Source organism: Nilaparvata lugens, chromosome X (assembly GCF_014356525.2).
Source record: "Nilaparvata lugens isolate BPH chromosome X, ASM1435652v1, whole genome shotgun sequence".
Classification (NCBI taxonomy): domain Eukaryota; kingdom Metazoa; phylum Arthropoda; class Insecta; order Hemiptera; family Delphacidae; genus Nilaparvata; species Nilaparvata lugens.
In genome coordinates this window covers 80,519,260-80,538,062 of record NC_052518.1, presented here as the reverse complement: position 1 = coordinate 80,538,062, position 18,803 = coordinate 80,519,260, and the positions used below count along the sequence as shown (strand labels likewise).

Genomic DNA, 18,803 nt, shown 5'->3' with positions numbered 1-18,803 from the left:
AAACTCAAATCTAGTGAATATCATAAAGGGAGGATGAAATTTTAATTTCCACAGTGCAATTAATTAGTTTAAAGCATAAATAAGATATTACAATAACAATGATTGCAAAGGATGGGTAGTGTACTATTAGGATGGGAGTTTACTTTTTGAAATATCAAAAGGAATTAACATTGAATATTGGGATCGCGGTGTTAAAAAAAACAACTGATTTATATACTTTCTGCCTTTAGTTAAGAGTCGAGGGTCAAAGAAAACTTGCTAGTCATGGGAATCAGGGAAATGTGAACCACGCAAAAAGTGCTGCTTTGTGTTTGAATGGTTTGAAATTTGATCAAATTGATCACATTTTAATATGTACAACCAGTCCAGTATCTCACAAAACTATCTGGAAACATCAAGCTCTGCTAGAAAGTAGAAAGGCACATCTCTGTGAATGGAGAGAGAAACTTGTATCTACAAAAAGTATGTTATTTACTTGATATTACCGGCTTGTATAGTGCAAAACAATATTTTATGAACTGGGAAGAAAGTCAGAGCAGTTGATGTTACTTATCTTCTCCATTCGCACTAGCCGACTGAAATCTTTCCTCAGCTTACTCGAATATTGTTCACTTTCAAGTAATGCTTCAATAATTTAAAAACGTTTATTGTTAAACGCACTGCCAGGCCGTTTCATGCCGCCATAAGTTTCATACCTTTTTAAAGATTTATCTCCCAATTTTGAACAATATGTCCATTTCAAAACGGCGATCATGCTATAAATTATCAAATGAATTAATTAGTTGAACATCATATTCTTTACATTATAACTAGTCATTAAAATTTCAAGAAAGTAGGTGGAACTTCATGATTGAATAATTGATAATAATTATGTTTTTTGTTTGCAGTTGGAAGGACATGTAGTAAAAGTGGAGCAGCCACTAGGCCAACTCCAGCTCCATCAAAAAATAGAAAAAGTGAAACAACCACTAGGCCCACTTCAGTTGCATCAGCAGGTAACTATCAATCACCTGAAGGCTCTTATTCAAAATATCAATCACGTGTTTTAATGAAATGAATTTTGCTCATTGAAATTTAAATCAAATAGATTTTGAAATAAAATTATCTTCTTATTCAATTTTGAAAACTACTTCATTTGAAGGTAGCTCACAGGTATTTTTTGTATTGATTCATTTTTTTTCCAATATTTCCATTTATTCATTCATGCAATTATCAAAATGATATGAAGAGGAAAAATTCGAGCTATTCCTCTCCCTAATTAAGATAACACAATCACTTCAAAACTGAAAATAGAAGCAATATTTCACATTATTATAACTAAAATAGGGAATATTCACATATTAAAAATATAATTTTGTAGAATTACTGAAAAACAAACTTAATTCTAAAAGTACAGCTGATCTTGAATAAAGATTCCAAAAATTTAATATCTCCTTCCTTGGTACAGTAAAACTTATTCACATTCCAGGATAATAATAAATCTTACTAATCAATCATTGTAGTGTCGCTCACATATTTCACCTTAGATCAAACAACACATTATTGTTTTACTTGTAAAATACCAGTACAGTTGTGTTTCTAATGTATGTGATTATTGCTATGAATACACAGTTTTTTTAGACTGAATAAATGGTATATAAATATACATATATATATATATATAAATTTCCTCTTTCCTATCAATTCATAATCTACACCTTTACTTATCCATAACTCACTCAAATTTGAAATCTCCCACTTGTAACCCATAATAGCCCACCAACTAATCCCATAATGCTCCTTCAATCAGTGCGCCTCCGTTCGTCCATGCTCTGTGGTCTACACAACTTTTCTACCGCGTCTCTGGGGTCACGACCGTTGGAATGTTCAAATCTGCACCACTTCACTTCCAGTTTGATTGACAAAGGGGGTCATATATATATATAATATATATATATATATATATATAATATATATATATATATATATATATTAAAACAGGAGACATAAGACATAAATAGATTAAAAACCCTTGAGAACTTACTTTAGAAATGGGGGAAATTTTCGGGAACTGAGTTCCCTTCCTCAACCGAGCAGAATGCAGTTTTCATATATATATATATATATATATATATATATATATTTATTTATCTCCCTTTGTCATTCAAACTGGAAGTGAAGTGGTTCAGATTTGAACATTCCAACGGTCCTGACCACAGAGACGCGGTAGAGAGGTTGTGTAGACCATAGAGCATAGACGAACGGAGGCTCACTGATTGAAGGAGCATTATGGGATTAGTTGGTGGGCTATTATGGTAACAAGTGGGAGATTTCAAATTTGAGTAGGTTATGGATAAGGAAAGGTGTGGATTATGAATTGATATAAAAGAGGAGATTTAAAATTAGATATCCAAAATGAAGTAGAATAAAATTAGAAAATGGAATTATAGAATTGAATTGGAATGAAATTTATTTTTATTTTAAATTTTATTTTTATTGAAAATTTATTATATATTTGGTAGCTGTGAAATTTCTTATATATGATGAAATTTTTTTTCAATTTAATTGAATAGTTTGTGTAGAGTTGATAGTTATGGTACTATTGCTGTTCGTTGAGACTAGGACTGGAAGCAGCTCCAAGCTCCCAAATAAAAGCCTTGGAGCTGCTAAAAAGTGCTTGGAGCTGCTTCCAGTCCTGGTCTCAACAAACAGCAATAGTACCCTAACTATCAACTCTACACCAACTATTCAATAAAATTGAAATAAATTTCATCATATATAAGAAATTTCACAGCTATCAAATATATAATAAATTTTCAATAAAAATAAAAATAAATTTCATTCCAATTCAATTCTATAATTCCATTTTCTAATTTTAAATGTCCTCTTTTCTATCAATTCATAATCTACACCTTTACTTATCCATAACCCACTCAAATTTGAAATCTCCCACTTGTAACCCATAATAGCCCACCAACTAATCCCATAATGCTCCTTCAATCAGTGCGCCTCCGTTCGTCCATGCTCTGTGGTCTACACAACTTTTCTACCGCGTCTCTGGGGTCACGACCGTTGGAATGTTCAAATCTGCACCACTTTACTTCCTGTTCGATTGACAAAGGGGGTCATAAATATATATAAATATATATATATATATATATATAAGGAATTTATATCATAAGGAATTAACATTGAATATTGGGATCGCGGTGTTAAAAAACAACTGATTTATATACTTTCTGCCTTTAGTTAAGAGAGTCAAAGAGAACTTGCTAGTCATGGGAATCAGGGAAATGTGAACCACGCAAAAAGTGCTGCTTTGTGTTTGAATGGTTTGAAATTTGATCAAATTGATCACATTTTTATATGTAGGTACAACCAGTCCAGTATCTCACAAAACTATCTGGAAACATCAAGCTCTGCTAGAAAGTAGAAAGGCACATCTCTGTGAATGGAGAGAGAAACTTGTATCTACAAAAAGTATGTTATTTACTTGATATTACCGGCCTGTATAGTGCAAAACAATATTTTATGAACTGGGAAGAAAGTCAGAGCAGTTGATGTTACTTATCTTCTCCATTCGCACTAGCCGACTGAAATCTTTCCTCAGCTTACACGAATATTGTTCACTTTCAAGTAATGCTTCAATAATTTAAAAACGTTTATTGTTAAACGCACTGCCAGGCCGTTTCATGCCGCCATAAGTTTCATACCTTTTTAAAGATTTATCTCCCAATTTTGAACAATATGTCCATTTCAAAACGGCGATCATGCTATAAATTATCAAATGAATTAATTAGTTGAACATCATATTCTTTACATTATAACTAGTCATTAAAATTTCAAGAAAGTAGGTGGAACTTCATGATTGAATAATTGATAATAATTATGTTTTTTGTTTGCAGTTGGAAGGACATGTAGTAAAAGTGGAGCAGCCACTAGGCCAACTCCAGCTCCATCAAAAAATAGAAAAAGTGAAACAACCACTAGGCCCACTTCAGTTGCATCAGCAGGTAACTATCAATCACCTGAAGGCTTTTATTCAAAATATCAATTACGTGTTTTAATGAAATGAATTTTGCTCATTGAAATTGAAATCAAATAGATTTTGAAATAAAATTATCTTCTTATTCAATTTTGAAAACTACTTCATTTGAAGGTAGCTCACAGGTATTTTTTGTATTGATTCATTTTTTTCCAATATTTCCATTTATTCATTCATGCAATTATCAAAATGATATGGAGAGGAAAAATTCGAGCTATTCCTCTCCCTAATTAAGATAACAGAATCACTTCAAAACTGAAAATAGAAGAAATATTTCACATTATTATAACTAAAATAGGGAATATTCACATATTAAAAATATAATTTTGTAGAATTACTGAAAAACATATTTAATTCTAAAAGCACAGCTGATCTTGAATAAAGATTCCAAAAATTTAATATCTCCTTCCTTGGTACAGTATATCAAATACTTTGACAAAATCGTCTTGTCTATACAGTGTGAATATTCCTCAATCCACTCCATCCATAATGATAATGATTTTTCCTTGAAACTTCAATTTCTATTTAGAAGAGGCCGTTTCTGAATCAGATAATTTTAGTAGTGGCCAGGTACTTGACTTAGTAGTGGCCATGTTATAAAAGGTTGGTTAGAATTATGGAAAAATATTTTTACTGTATTTCTCTTTCATAGATATTTTCTCAGTAGGCTTCATTTGGGATCCTATTTAAAATAAGAAACTACTTTTCTTGGATTTGTCATTTTAATACAATGCTTTCCATATAGAAAGGTGGTCATAGGTACATATGATATTGTACATGATTTCGATATAGAATTTTAAGAGAAAATGAATGGCGAAAACCGCACATTGATATCTCAAACGGTTTAAAACTTATTCACATTCCAGGATAATAATAAATCTTACTAATCAATCATTGTAGTGTCGCTCACATATTTCACCTTAGATCAAACAACACATTATTGTTTTACTTGTAAAATACCAGTACAGTTGTGTTTCTTATGTATGTGATTATAGCTATGAATACACAGTTTTTTTAGACTGAATAAATGGTATATAAATATACATATATATATATATACCATATATATATATATATATATATATATATATATATTATATATATATATATATATATATAAATTTCCTCTTTCCTATCAATTCATAATCTACACCTTTACTTATCCATAACTCACTCAAATTTGAAATCTCCCACTTGTAACCCATAATAGCCCACCAACTAATCCCATAATGCTCCTTCAATCAGTGCGCCTCCGTTCGTCCATGCTCTGTGGTCTACACAACTTTTCTACCGCGTCTCTGGGGTCACGACCGTTGGAATGTTCAAATCTGCACCACTTCACTTCCAGTTTGATTGACAAAGGGGGTCATATATATATATATATATATATATATATATATATTAAAACAGGAGACATAAGACATAAATAGATTGAAAACCCTTGAAAACTTACTTCAGAAATGGGGGAAATTTTCGGGAACTGAGTTCCCTTCCTCAACCGAGCAGAATGCAGTTTTCAATATATATATATATATATATATATATATATATATATATATATATATATTGGCCTCTCAATCCGAGGTCAAAAAATTTGCAGTGATCATCACCATCTTGACCAGTACCTCAAAAAACTCCACCAATCCCTTCTGAAATGTAACTAATCTGATAGGTTGTTACAGAAACAAATCTCTTCCAAAACTGGCACTAATCCAATCACAAAAAATTCCCAAATCCCACAAACTTCTAAGCTCTGTACTACCTACTTCCCTGGGATTGAGAACCTCAAGCCTGTCCTTCCTGTGATTCTCCGTGCGTACTGTGTGGTCACAACCGTTGGATTTCGTACTGTACCACTCACTGCTGTCTGCTCGGTTGAGGAAGGGAACTCAGTCCTCGAAAATTTCCGTTTCTAATGTAAGTTTTCAAGTGTATTCAATCTATTTATGTCTTATGTCTCCTGTTGTAATTCATATATATATATATATATATATATATATATATATATATATATATATATATATATATATATATATATATATATATTTATCTCCCTTTGTCAATCAAACTGGAAGTGAAGTGGTTCAGATTTGAACATTCCAACGGTCCTGACCACAGAGACGCGGTAGAGAGGTTGTGTAGACCATAGAGCATAGACGAACGGAGGCTCACTGATTGAAGGAGGAGATTTAAAAGAGAGATTTAAAATTAGATATCCAAAATGAAGTAGAATAAAATTAGAAAATGGAATTATAGAATTGAATTGGAATGAAATTTATTTTTATTTTAAATTTTATTTTTATTGAAAATTTATTATATATTTGGTAGCTGTGAAATTTCTTATATATGATGAAATTTTTTTTCAATTTAATTGAATAGTTTGTGTAGAGTTGATAGTTATGGTACTATTGCTGTTCGTTGAGACTAGGACTGGAAGCAGCTCCAAGCACCCAAATAAAAGCCTTGGAGCTGCTGAAAAGTGCTTGGAGCTGCTTCCAGTCCTGGTCTCAACAAACAGCAATAGTACCATAACTATCAACTCTACACAAACTATTCAATTAAATTGAAAAAAAATTTCATCATCTCTACACCAACTATTCAATTAAATTGAAATAAATTTCATCATATATAAGAAATTTCACAGCTATCAAATATATAATAAATTTTCAATAAAAATAAAAATAAATTTCATTCCAATTCAATTCTATAATTCCATTTTCTAATTTTAAATGTCCTCTTTTCTATCAATTCATAATCTACACCTTTACTCATCCATAACCCACTCAAATTTGAAATCTCCCACTTGTAACCCATAATAGCCCACCAACTAATCCCATAATGCTCCTTCAATCAGTGCGCCTCCGTTCGTCCATGCTCTGTGGTCTACACAACTTTTCTACCGCGTCTCTGGGGTCACGACCGTTGGAATGTTCAAATCTGCACCACTTTACTTCCTGTTCGATTGACAAAGGGGGTCATATATATATATATATATATATATATATATATATATTTATACAACCATATCATAAGGAATTAACATTGAATATTGAGATCGCGGTGTTAATAAAAAAACAACTGATTTATATACTTTCTGCCTTTAGTTAAGAGTCAAAGAGAACTTGCTAGTCATGGGAATCAGGGAAATGTGAACCACGCAAAAGTGCTGCTTTGTGTTTGAATGGTTTGAAATTTGATCAAATTGATCACATTTTTATATGTACAACCAGTCCAGTATCTCACAATACTATCTGGAAACATCAAGCTCTGCTAGAAAGTAGAAAGGCACAGAGATGTGAATGGAGAGAGAAACTTGTATCTACAAAAAGTATGTTATTTACTTGATATTACCGGCCTGTATAGTGCAAAACAATATTTTATGAACTGGGAAGAAAGTCAGAGCAGTTGATGTTACTCTTATCTTCTCCATTCGCACTAGCCGACTAAAATCTTTCCTCAGCTTACTCAAAAAGTAAATTGTTCACTTTTCAGTAATGTTTCAATAATTTAAAAACGTCTATTGTTTTCAGAAAAATATAACGTGTTTTCAAAAACGGTACTTTTTTCATTTCATTCTATTTTTATTACTTAAAGTACCGTAGCCTTTGTTATTTATGATAATTTAGATTATTATTATTTACAGTTTATATTTTCCAAGTATATAACGTAGGCTTCTGAACACAGCGAGAGGGTCTAAAAAATGTATACACACTTTGAAAGTAAATATCTTGGTAACGCACTGCCAGGGCGTTTCATGCCGCCGTAAGTTTTACTTGCGATCATGCTATAAATTAACAAATGAATTAATTAGTTGAACATTATATTCTTTACATTATAACTAGTCATCTAAATTTCAAGAAACTAGGTGGAACTTCATGATTGAATAATTGATAATAATTATGTTTTTTGTTTGCAGTTGGAAGGACATGTAGTAAAAGTGGAGCAGCCACTAGGCCAACTCCAGCTCCATCAAAAAATAGAAAAAGTGAAACAACCACTAGGCCCACTTCAGTTGCATCAGCAGGTAACTATCAATCACCTGAAGGTATAATTATCTTTTTATTCCATTTTAATAACTACTTCATTTAAAAGTAGCTCACATGTATTTTTTTTTTATACTACGTCCTAAAGACTCCAGTCATGGAGTATAAGACAAGTCATGTTATTACATAATAATTCTAACACTAAGTAGTTCAACCTAGTTTCTTGTACACTATAAAAAGCTCTATCAACTAAATATTTTTTCATTTGTTTTTTGAAAATCTTCAAATCATCATTACTTTTCAAGATTTGAGGTAGCTTGTTATAAAATTTCCTATCAATATAATCTGGTTTTTGTTCAAATAACCTACTATTGTGACCCATTATATGATAATCTGCTCTGTTTCGCGTATTATACTCATGAACATCTGAATTCTGGATCACACCACTCGTTTTCACATGCATTACAACTTCATATACATACAAAGATGGCACAGTTAATAGACCAAGCTTTTTAAATAAAGGCCTACAAGAGTCTAACCTATTCACTTTCTCTATACATCTGAGTGCCTTCTTTTGAATCTTAAACACTCTGTCCATATTTTGTTGAGATGAATTACCCCATACTAAAAAAGCATACCTGATATGATATAGTATAAGTCCATGGTAAGCAGTTAACAGTAGTTTTTTATCATTCAGCCTAGCAAGCTGCCGCAGGACAAATACCCCAGATGATATCTTATTACATATCCTCTCAATGTAAGGATGCCATGTTAATTTCCTGTCCAATAAAATTCCCAAGAATGCTACTTTCTCTTCTTGGTTTAATTCATTTTCCTCTACAAACACATTTATTTCTCTATCATCTACTGAATTATATTTACTTTTGAATTGTAGGAATTGACATTTCTTACTATTTATTGTTAATTGCCTTTGCTTCAAGAATTGGACAATTGACTGTACTCCAGTAAAAGCATTTATTTCTAGACTATCTAATAAATAATTGTTAAAGATAAGCGATGTGTCATCAGCAAACAACAGAGCTCTGTGATCTTTTAACTCTTTTGGTAATTGGTTCACATACAACAGAAACAGTAAGGGGCCCAGACAGGTATTTTTTGTATTCAAGTCACTGTTTTTCCAATATTTCCATTTATTCATTCATGCAATAAGTACATTATCAAAATGATAGGTAGAGGAGAAATTTGAGCTATTCCTCTCCCAAATTTAGATAACATAGTCTGAAATGGGTTAAGTCTTGCAGTTCTTCAATTCACAAAATTTCCAGTCCTCAAGTATTTTCACAAAGTAGATTTTCAAATTCAGAAACTCCAAAACTAAAAATGTAAGAAATATTTCACATTATTATAACTAAAATATGAAATATTCACATATTAAAAATATAATTTTGAAGAATTACCGAAAAACAAACTTAATTCTAAAAGCACAGCTGATCTTGAGTAAAGGTTCCAAAAATTCAATATCTCCTTCCTTGGCATATAAGAGAGACTTCACTGTCTGTACGGCTTGAACTTGCTACTTGCTGTTAGCATCAATATAGAACCTTCATCCTTCAAGAGGTCCTGCAAAATCGATATGGATGCGAACCCAAGGTCTGCTTGGAGGCTGCCAGGGATGTATTGTTACCTCTGGTGGACTGTTTACTTTTTGCTGTCAAGAAATGCAAATTTTACCAAATATTCAATATCCATATCAATATTTTTCCATTAACAGTAAATTCTAGCTAGAAGTTTCATCTTGGCCATTCCTATATATGACTATCATGAAGCTGATTTGGAACTTTTTTTTGTAATTTTTACTGATGGTCTTGCTATGTTTTCGTTAATTTGTTGTGATAGCATTTCCTCCAATTTCGACCTTGAATAATAAAATATTAGTAAATAATGTCTACACATAAGTTTTCACCTACCACATTGTGGGCTTAAAGGCGAATGCGCACATCAACAGACACAAGTATGCAGACAGACGGAGAAAAAATCAAACGTCTGCATACAGACGTGAGCAGACATATTATGCATACAAACGGACGTCTGTGCAACATTTGAGGAGGGATTTTTCTCCCCTCTATGTTGCTGTGTACGTCTGCCTTACAATATACATGAAAAGGCTACAGCTGAATTTTTTCAAAGAAGCTTTCCTTTCAATTTTACAATTGTTATGATACGTTTTTATAGATTGATATCTTATTTTATTTCGTTTGATTACAAGGGATAGGCTTTGAATATTAAATAGTGGTAATTGTATATTTGTAGATGATAGAGTGGCAAGCAGTAGGCCTATATCTGCCTTACCAGTACGTGCGGTACCAACCAGATCGGTGACAGCCAGAATAGCCGAGGCAGCATTGTTACCGGCGCAGTGTCTGCGTAGCAGTACCAAGATTAAACAGGGTACATGTCAATTATCTTTTAAAAATATTTTTATAGATATGGATCCATTCAAACTCCTCAATCAATCCAATACAGGTATTCTGGTTGGATACCACTACTATTAACTTATATTTACATACTATTTACTACTAGGATACATACTATTTACTTCTACAGTCTGTACAAACTTTTAATTGCAGCACGGGATCTTGGTGCAATGTTTTATATATATTCTTCAGTGCTTTTTCAATATAGATTTCTTTTTCTTAATGCTATAGGATGGAACTTCAGCTGTATTTTCGTATTTTGATACGGTTTCTTCTACCGCTAGTGAGCTAAATATATATTTCTGTAGTGGTTCCTTTGTATAATATGGTACTATGAAATTATAATTTTCTAAATAAGAAATTTTCGCATGCATAAATACAATAAAAATTTTATATTCCAAAAATTAATTTAAAAATGATGAAGAAAGTTTTATCACCACTCCTCTAATACAGTATGACTGAATATGAATGTCATACAAATGAAAATTATTTTCAGTTGTGAATTTTAAAAGACTTGTGTAGATTGACACTCTGTGAAATAAATCAGATGGCTTGTTAGATTACGATGATCGTATCAACTTTAAGAATAGAATAGAAAATGCCTTCATTTTATTATTAAAAACAATAAAATAATACACTAAAGCCATGTCTAAAAACTAACCAAATTATATTTGTAGAAAAAATAAAAAGTGATTGTATTATGAGAAATATAATGACACAAGACAAAATTTATGACATAACCAGAAAGGTTGTCTGCCAGGAGTCGTTATCATATTATTTTTCATCTCTACACTCCATTTATATCTTGTACAAACACAAAAGTGATGCAAAACTTCACACACATATGCAATTAAATGAATAAACAAAATAAAAATAAATATATTAACCTTGTAAACTGAACCGTTCGTCTACAAATTTCACAACTACGTCTATAGAGTTAATCAATTATTTAATACAAAATTATGACTCGAATCCGGAAAATAAATACAGAGTAATAAACACTACTACTTGCTTCACAAATGAATTTAATATCTAAAATCGCTTATAAACTCGTGTCCAATAGAAGCTGCCCTTTCCACATAAGGCTCTAACATACTCCATTCTTTTTCATTCAATCACTCTATTATCTCCGTATCCATTTTAGTATGTTTTTTCCCAAATACATTTTTGTATCCCCACTAGAACTCCCAGGATACGCTTTATGTCTTCTCATTGTCTCAAATTTCATATAGTCTGTCATTTGTCATTGTGCCTCTTCTCTCCAATATCAAACTTCAAATTCAGAAGTTCACAATGAGTCTCGAGTATGAAGCCCATCTTCTTGTTATCAAAGTTCAATCTCAACTAATTTAGCTCCTTTCTTCTTTCTTGTCCAGCAGGATGTATGGGCTATGAAATTGCGTTGGAGCTGCTCTTTGCAAATTTTACTCGTGTCCAATAGAAACTGCCCTTTCCACATAAGGCTCTAACATACTCCATTCTTTTTCATTCAATCACTCTATTATCTCCGTATCCATTAGTATGTTTTTTCCCAAATACATTTTTGTATCCCCACTAGAACCGGACGAACTCCTAGGATACGCTTTATGTCTTCTCATTGTCTCAAATTTCAAATAGTCTGTCATTTTGTCATTGTGCCTCTTCTGTCCAATATCAAACTTCAAATTCAGAAGTTCACAATGTGTCTCGAGTATGAAGCCTATCGTCTTGTTATCAAAGTTCAATCTCAACTAGCTCCTTTCTTCTTTCTTGTCCAGCAGGATGTATGGGCTATGAAATTGCGTTGAAGCTGCTCTTTGCAAATTTTACTCTTCCATTCACTCATACAAAAATTTGAACTCTCGTTTCCATTCATTTCTGTCATCAGGAATCCAGCCAACCTACATCTATACTTCTCATCCCAACCCATCCAATCCTCAAACCAACTTGACCTATTTTCTTAGCCAGCTTTCTAGACAGTCCATTTCTAGTCATACAGGTATTCAATGCAATATACCATACTGTATTTGAATTGAATTATACCGATTTATAGGAACTCAAAATTCACTTTTATCACATTTCATGAGTTCAATTGTTATTTATTGATGAGTTATTTTTAATATTATTGACTATCAAATAGATAACATTATAATATTATTATATCAATGAGTCAATTTTGGTATTACAGTAATAATATGTTCTATAACTGTATTATTCTGCCTGATAATTATCGGTTTTTGTGGAAAACGTCTTTTTTCTTCAAGAAGAAGGTGAAGGATTTTTAAATTCGTTATTCGTTAAGTTGAATCTTTACTTTCTCGATAGAATGGCGATAAAATTCACATGGAATATGTGAAAAATCGTGTATATAAGTGCAATAAATAATTATTGTTAAACTATTATTGTTAATAAATACATTATTCACTTTCTCAAATATGCACTTTTTCATATACTTGTTCAAATTCCTATTAGGACCACCAATAAGGAATGTTACTGAACTAAGGCAATCGACTGGCCAAAGAGCTTCATTAAGTCCAGATTATAAAGAAATCGGGTAAGAACGAAATCTGGTTGTAGTGGAATTTCATCAAAATATTTGGTCATGTTATCTTATCTGATAGGCTAGTGGTCAAAGGTGAAATCGTATTTCTACTAAAATCTGGAGACCATTAAAAATAATTGTTACTTGGAAATTAACTTTATTTCAAATTCACAAACTTGTTATATCGTTTTTCTCAAATTATTAGCATATTTTTCCTTTGCGTTCTTATTTGATGGTTTTTGTTTCTGCAATACCTTCACGATTACTGTGTGTTATCCTATTATATTGTATTACATTTGCATGTGATATTTTATCTATAATGACAACTAATTAATTTGGTTATGGTTTTTTTAGCAAATAAGAAGAGGCGACACCTTTAAAAAAAGGTAATAAACCTAATTGAATCGCTAATTGCAGAAAGGGAACATGTCCAGTTTTCATAATTTTACAGGAGAGACAAAAAACTTATTTAAACCTGAATCTAAACCTGTAGTAAACTATATATTCAAAACGTCATTACAATGCTTTCAGTTGGACATGTATCTTACATTAAATACCTAGTTGATTTTTTGAAAAAAAAAACGATTTTTGAAAAAGTTGGACATGTTCCCTTTCTGCAATTAGCGATTCAATTAATTATGTAGTTTAGACCTTAGTAAGTAGTTCATAACCTTTTAAAAGGCTCTTCGGTACACTTTTTTTATTCAAATTGGATAATCATTCTCAATATAATTGTTAAGATCATTATTAGAGTGAGAAAACGTGGCAACTGAAATTTTTAAGTGGTCTAATAAGCGAGTTATGGGTTGTTGAGGTACTAACTTTTCAGATCATAAACAGTTTTGACTATATTAACAGAACTTCTCATAAAAATTCAAAAAATGTATCTTTCCAAACTAAAACATTTTATTCCCCATATCGTTCATTAATAAAAAAGTAACATTTTTGTAAATTCGATAACTTGTTTATTTTGGGATTAATCGCGAAAAAACGCATATTAGTACAAAGCCAATGATGTACTGAATGTATTAAAAAACAATTCCAATGGACAATTCGAAACCGTTTATGATCTGGAAAGAAAACGGAGTTAGCACTTTCAACAACCCATAACTCGCTTATTAGACCACGTAAAAATTTCAGTTGCCACGTTTTCTCACTCGTATAATGATCTTAACAATTATATTGAGAATGATTATCCAATTTAAATTAGGAAAAAAGTGTACCTAACAGCGTTAATACGCGAGGACTCGCCTAATGCGCCTGCCTATTCCTGTATTAACTTAGTAGTTTAGAATCTACCATAACTTTTTTTCATGATTTCTATGGTATTCCTTAAGTTTTCATTGGAATTTTACTGTTTCCCTTCTAATATTCCTCTTTTTTCATTACAGCTTACTCTCAATTTCCTCTACATTGAAAAAGATGAAATTTTAATATAAAAAATTAACCAATCAGCTTTTTCTCTTGTGTTCTTTATTTCATTTTCTTCTCATTATTCTACGTTTTTATTGTGAAAAAAGTTTAACAATTTATAGTGTAAAAAATTTATGTGAACATCACAACATGTCAATACATGTACCTAGTATAAACTATTTATATATATATATATGTATAAACTAGGTAACTCTTCAAACTTTTTCAACTCAGTTTTACATACTCTACGGTTTTCACAATACAGCTCGATCATGACATTGAATATTGATATATTTTTAATAGAAACTCACTCTTAATGTTTTCAAGCTTTCAAGTGGTATTTTTGTTCTGTTATCATCTATCTATTTTTTATTCTAAGCATAGAATAGATCAATATTAATGTTCATGAGTTTTCTATGGTTCTTAGCTTTAGGTGCTATAGAGTATAGTCTTACAATAATAATTATTCATGACAATATTTATTAATTGACAATTTCAAAGAATAAATTCGAATATTATTAATCGTAACTATTTGGAATAATCTGTTTTCAATGACAGATTGCACATATTGCGCATATATTCTTTTAAATAAATACGTAATTAATGATTTAAAATATTTTTGATAAACATTATTGATTATGGAATGCTTAAATCTATCTTGTCTCATTCATATAACTTACGGTACGAGGGTGTTTATGAATTTTAGCAGATGAATGCCAAAAAGGCAATCTCTATGTAGGCAATTGAAGTCACCTTTAGTAACCAGAGTTTACTATAATTATTGGTGACAGCTGCTATTGAAATTCCAACGAGGAATAATTATTATTTGCAGTAACCATAAAAAAAGGATTTCTTGAATTTCGTTCAATTGTTGTGGTTCTCTATCCACTGTTACAATATAAGTAAATTCATTATATGAGTGTGTAGTGAATATAAGTGTTTCTGAAAAAGACCAGCAAACTTCGTTAGTGGCTTCCTAACATCAAAATGAAGAAAAAAGTTATTGTAAACATTAGCTCTAAGGTGCATCATTACCGAAATAATGATGTCGGACGATTGTACACTTTTTCCAAATTTATGTTATTATTTTGTGGTGTCTGTATCATGACAATACTTAATTGATTGGTTCTTATGTACAAATAGATAAGAAATTTAATAACCAATTAGGAGTTTGTAACTTCAATGATTGTTGAGACAATGAAAGAAATTTCAAAAGACGTAATTATTCAATTTAAAAAGGATATTATTATTATAATCATAGTCAAATTGTATTTTGGATAAGAGGGATTTGTAGATAATGTAATTCTGAATAAAAAATGTTCATTCACTTTGTTTTTCTAAAAAGAAACCAAACCTCACAATTTTGGTTGGTATTTTATTGATCAACGCAGAGATTTTATTTTCAAAAGTGTTATTTTTGATTCATTGAAATCATTATACTCATTGGCTATTTCATACTGCCACCACAAAATAATATTATAAAATTGGATAAAAATGTGCAATCTTTCCATCATTATCACGGTAACAATGCATTTTAGGACCCCAGTTCACGGAAACTTTTTTCTTTATTTGGATGAAAGGAAAACACTCACAAAGTTTGACGGTCTATTTTAGAAACACCTGTCAGAGAAAACTTCTAATTGTTTATTAATGCTTCCTTAGATTGCTTATTCCGTGATCGTGTATATTGTAACTCTATTTATCAGTAACAGTTTCAAGTTTATATGGTAATGCCTTAAAACAAGTAGGAACTTTTGTCACTGTATTTTTGGTATAAACTATTCCAGCTCAAAAATTATCTATTTGAGTTTATTCATCTCCTATAAATTAATAACTTGATTTTATTTTACAGGAGCTTATCTATGGTATTCTGTTGCTTTTGCTATCGCTGTAGCCAGCAGCGGAATATCAATATGGTAGTACAGAAGTGCGGACACTTAATGTGCAATGAATGCCTAGAACAAGTGAAACGATCGTTTAATGAGGAACTTGATGGAATTTCCTGTCCAAGATGTACTAAGACCTCTAAAATATATGACATTTTTTATATTTTTATCAACGAGTGACTATTATAATTTTATTTCGTGACTAATTTTTATTATTTGTTATCATAAGTGTTTGAAATATATAAATTACTATTATAATTTTATAGATTCAATGATACAAAATTATCATGTAAAATGATTTGGGGAGGATAAAGCTTAAAACTGTTCCTCCCCCGAATTTTGATTCATTAAAATAGTCCAGAAAATGGGTTATGTTTTCTTCACTTTATAAAATTTTGTCCAATTTTCTTACGGTACCAAACACTTGAAACAATCAATTTTGAATTTAGAAAGATTAAGATCCGAACTGGTAACAAAATTCCTTCTACTTAGCAAATAAATAAATATTAATTTGAAATGTTTTGTTCCGAAAATTAAAACAATCATCTCTACTAGAAGCACAGCTGTGCTAACTAACTCAAATGCTTGTATTATAAGTGAACTAAATTAATCAATTTTACCACTTTATACGATTTAGTTCTTCATTATATCTATTTTTAATTGTAATTTGTTTCTTTTTTGAAGTGTGAATTGTTATTTTAATAAATGATAGTAGCTTGACCTACATTTTGATTTGGACTGTATTTAAAATTTGAGAAGAGACCGTTTTGGGCATATGCCTTCTCACATAAGTGTAATAATTTTGTACATGACTGAATAATTTTTTTCATTTATAAAAGTATTTTCCAGCTAATTGAGTTGATGACAATATTGAGTCATTATGTCATTATGAAAATAATTTACAGTTTATCAACTTCATGCTATTTTTAAGTCATTATGTCATTTAAAATAATTTCAGTTTATTAAGTTTGTAAATAGAAAAAAGAAGATAAAATTGTTATCAGAATGAGTTACATTTAAAAATAAGTGTTCATTTATAATCGCAATGTCATCAATATCTTTAGAATATGTTACTTTATTAACATATTACATAACTTTATATTAATAACCAAAGAATTAGGCTAATAAATACTGAATCTTATTGTTGGAGTTATTTTATTAATTTTATGTGTCTCATTTTGATAGTTGTTAGCTGAAGATATACAGGATGGGTTAAAAGTCCGAGAACGGCTTAATATCTTATACACAAAGGTAATTTGACGGTGGGTGTGATTGGGGATTCTACTCAAATGGAAAGTACTACTTTACTATGAAAAAGTTATTTTATTAATTTATAAAAATATTTTCCAGCTTATTTTTATCACTTTACTATGAATTTGAAAATCTGGTCCGCCATTTTGAATGCAACTCTATTTTGTTTAATGGGAAGGTGGTCTTGCGATACATAATCTCGATACGGAATTTCAAGAAAAAATGAATGACGGAAACCGCACTTTGATATCTCAAACCGTTCCGAAGATATTCACATTATTAATCAATATCATTCAAAGCAGAAAGGAAAAAGACCAGTAAAAAGTTCATTTTTAGACTTTGCACAGCCTCAACTGGTACCGTACAAGCAGTTTCAGCTTCAAGCAATTTTAAGCTCCAGTTTTAGCAATTCAGCAGTTTTCTAGCTTCCTCCCACCAGATGTTTTCCGAGATTTTGAACTCGCTAACTATTTGTTTCGCTAATTCTATACCCCATATTCAAAATGGCTTCCATCCAATCATTTCTTTAAAAACTAAAATTTCAATCAGCCGCCATTATATTGATACAAGATACTATATAGTATCATATAGAAACTTTTTATTGATGCCATCTTTCTTGTTTCAAAAAGGCCTTTGAAATTATGTACCACACAATGGGTGTTTATGTTTAAAACATTCGAGTTACAACCCCTAAGTCACCCTCTTAGGGGTGGAAATTCAGTTATACGTCAAAAGGTAGAGTATTCGACTAATAAATTATCCTGAAAGTTACAGTATTATATCTCCAACAGTATTATATCTCCAACAGTATTATGTCTCCAACTTATTGAGGGGTTCCCATACATACGATATGACTCACTCTGTATACTACAAAGCTATAACACACTAAATCATTGGATAATCCGTCCCTTACTATATTGAAGGCATGGCTCATGGCTATACAGAACACAAAAAAGGACAGATTATTGACTAAGCTATAGTGAGATTCAGGTCTGCATCTGGCTAACATTGGTTTTCTATCCTTGTCTGTTCTTGGACAAAACAGATAGCTCTACCCTTCTCCAACTCCGCCAAATTATATGCAGGCTATCTAGAAATATAGATAGGTTTATTCGGGTAAAAAATTATCTAGGGAAAGTGCAGTATCAATTATTCATGACCTTCACTAATAAATTAATTTTGAAAATTATTCATGACATTTGGAACTCTCCATTTGATCCTTACTATTTGCTAGTAATGCTAGTTTGAAAGGGCTTCAAGTGTAGTTTTTAGAACCTTGTTCTATTCAAT

The 18,803-nt window shown here is 31.0% G+C and overlaps 1 protein-coding gene across 10 annotated transcripts in view; it reads left to right on the top strand.

Annotated features, from left to right (window-relative positions):
- The window catches only part of LOC111045478 (flocculation protein FLO11), a 66,546-nt gene extending 49,491 nt beyond the window's left edge, over positions 1–17,055 (top strand). For 4 of the 10 annotated variants that reach the window (XM_039441700.1, XM_039441698.1, XM_039441699.1 and 1 more), the window contains 6 exons: positions 888–995; positions 3,885–3,992; positions 7,941–8,048; positions 10,279–10,416; positions 12,894–12,975; positions 16,229–17,055. In XM_039441700.1, the coding sequence (XP_039297634.1) occupies positions 888–995; positions 3,885–3,992; positions 7,941–8,048; positions 10,279–10,416; positions 12,894–12,975; positions 16,229–16,442 (758 nt within the window). In that variant the 3' untranslated portion in view covers positions 16,443–17,055. Of the gene's footprint in view, positions 1–887; positions 996–3,884; positions 3,993–7,940; positions 8,049–10,278; positions 10,417–12,893; positions 12,976–13,317; positions 13,350–16,228 lie in introns of all 10 variants that reach the window. The other 6 variants (XM_039441704.1, XM_039441703.1, XM_039441701.1 and 3 more) reach the window with 3 other exon arrangements.
- Positions 17,056–18,803: the final 1,748 nt, after the last annotated feature.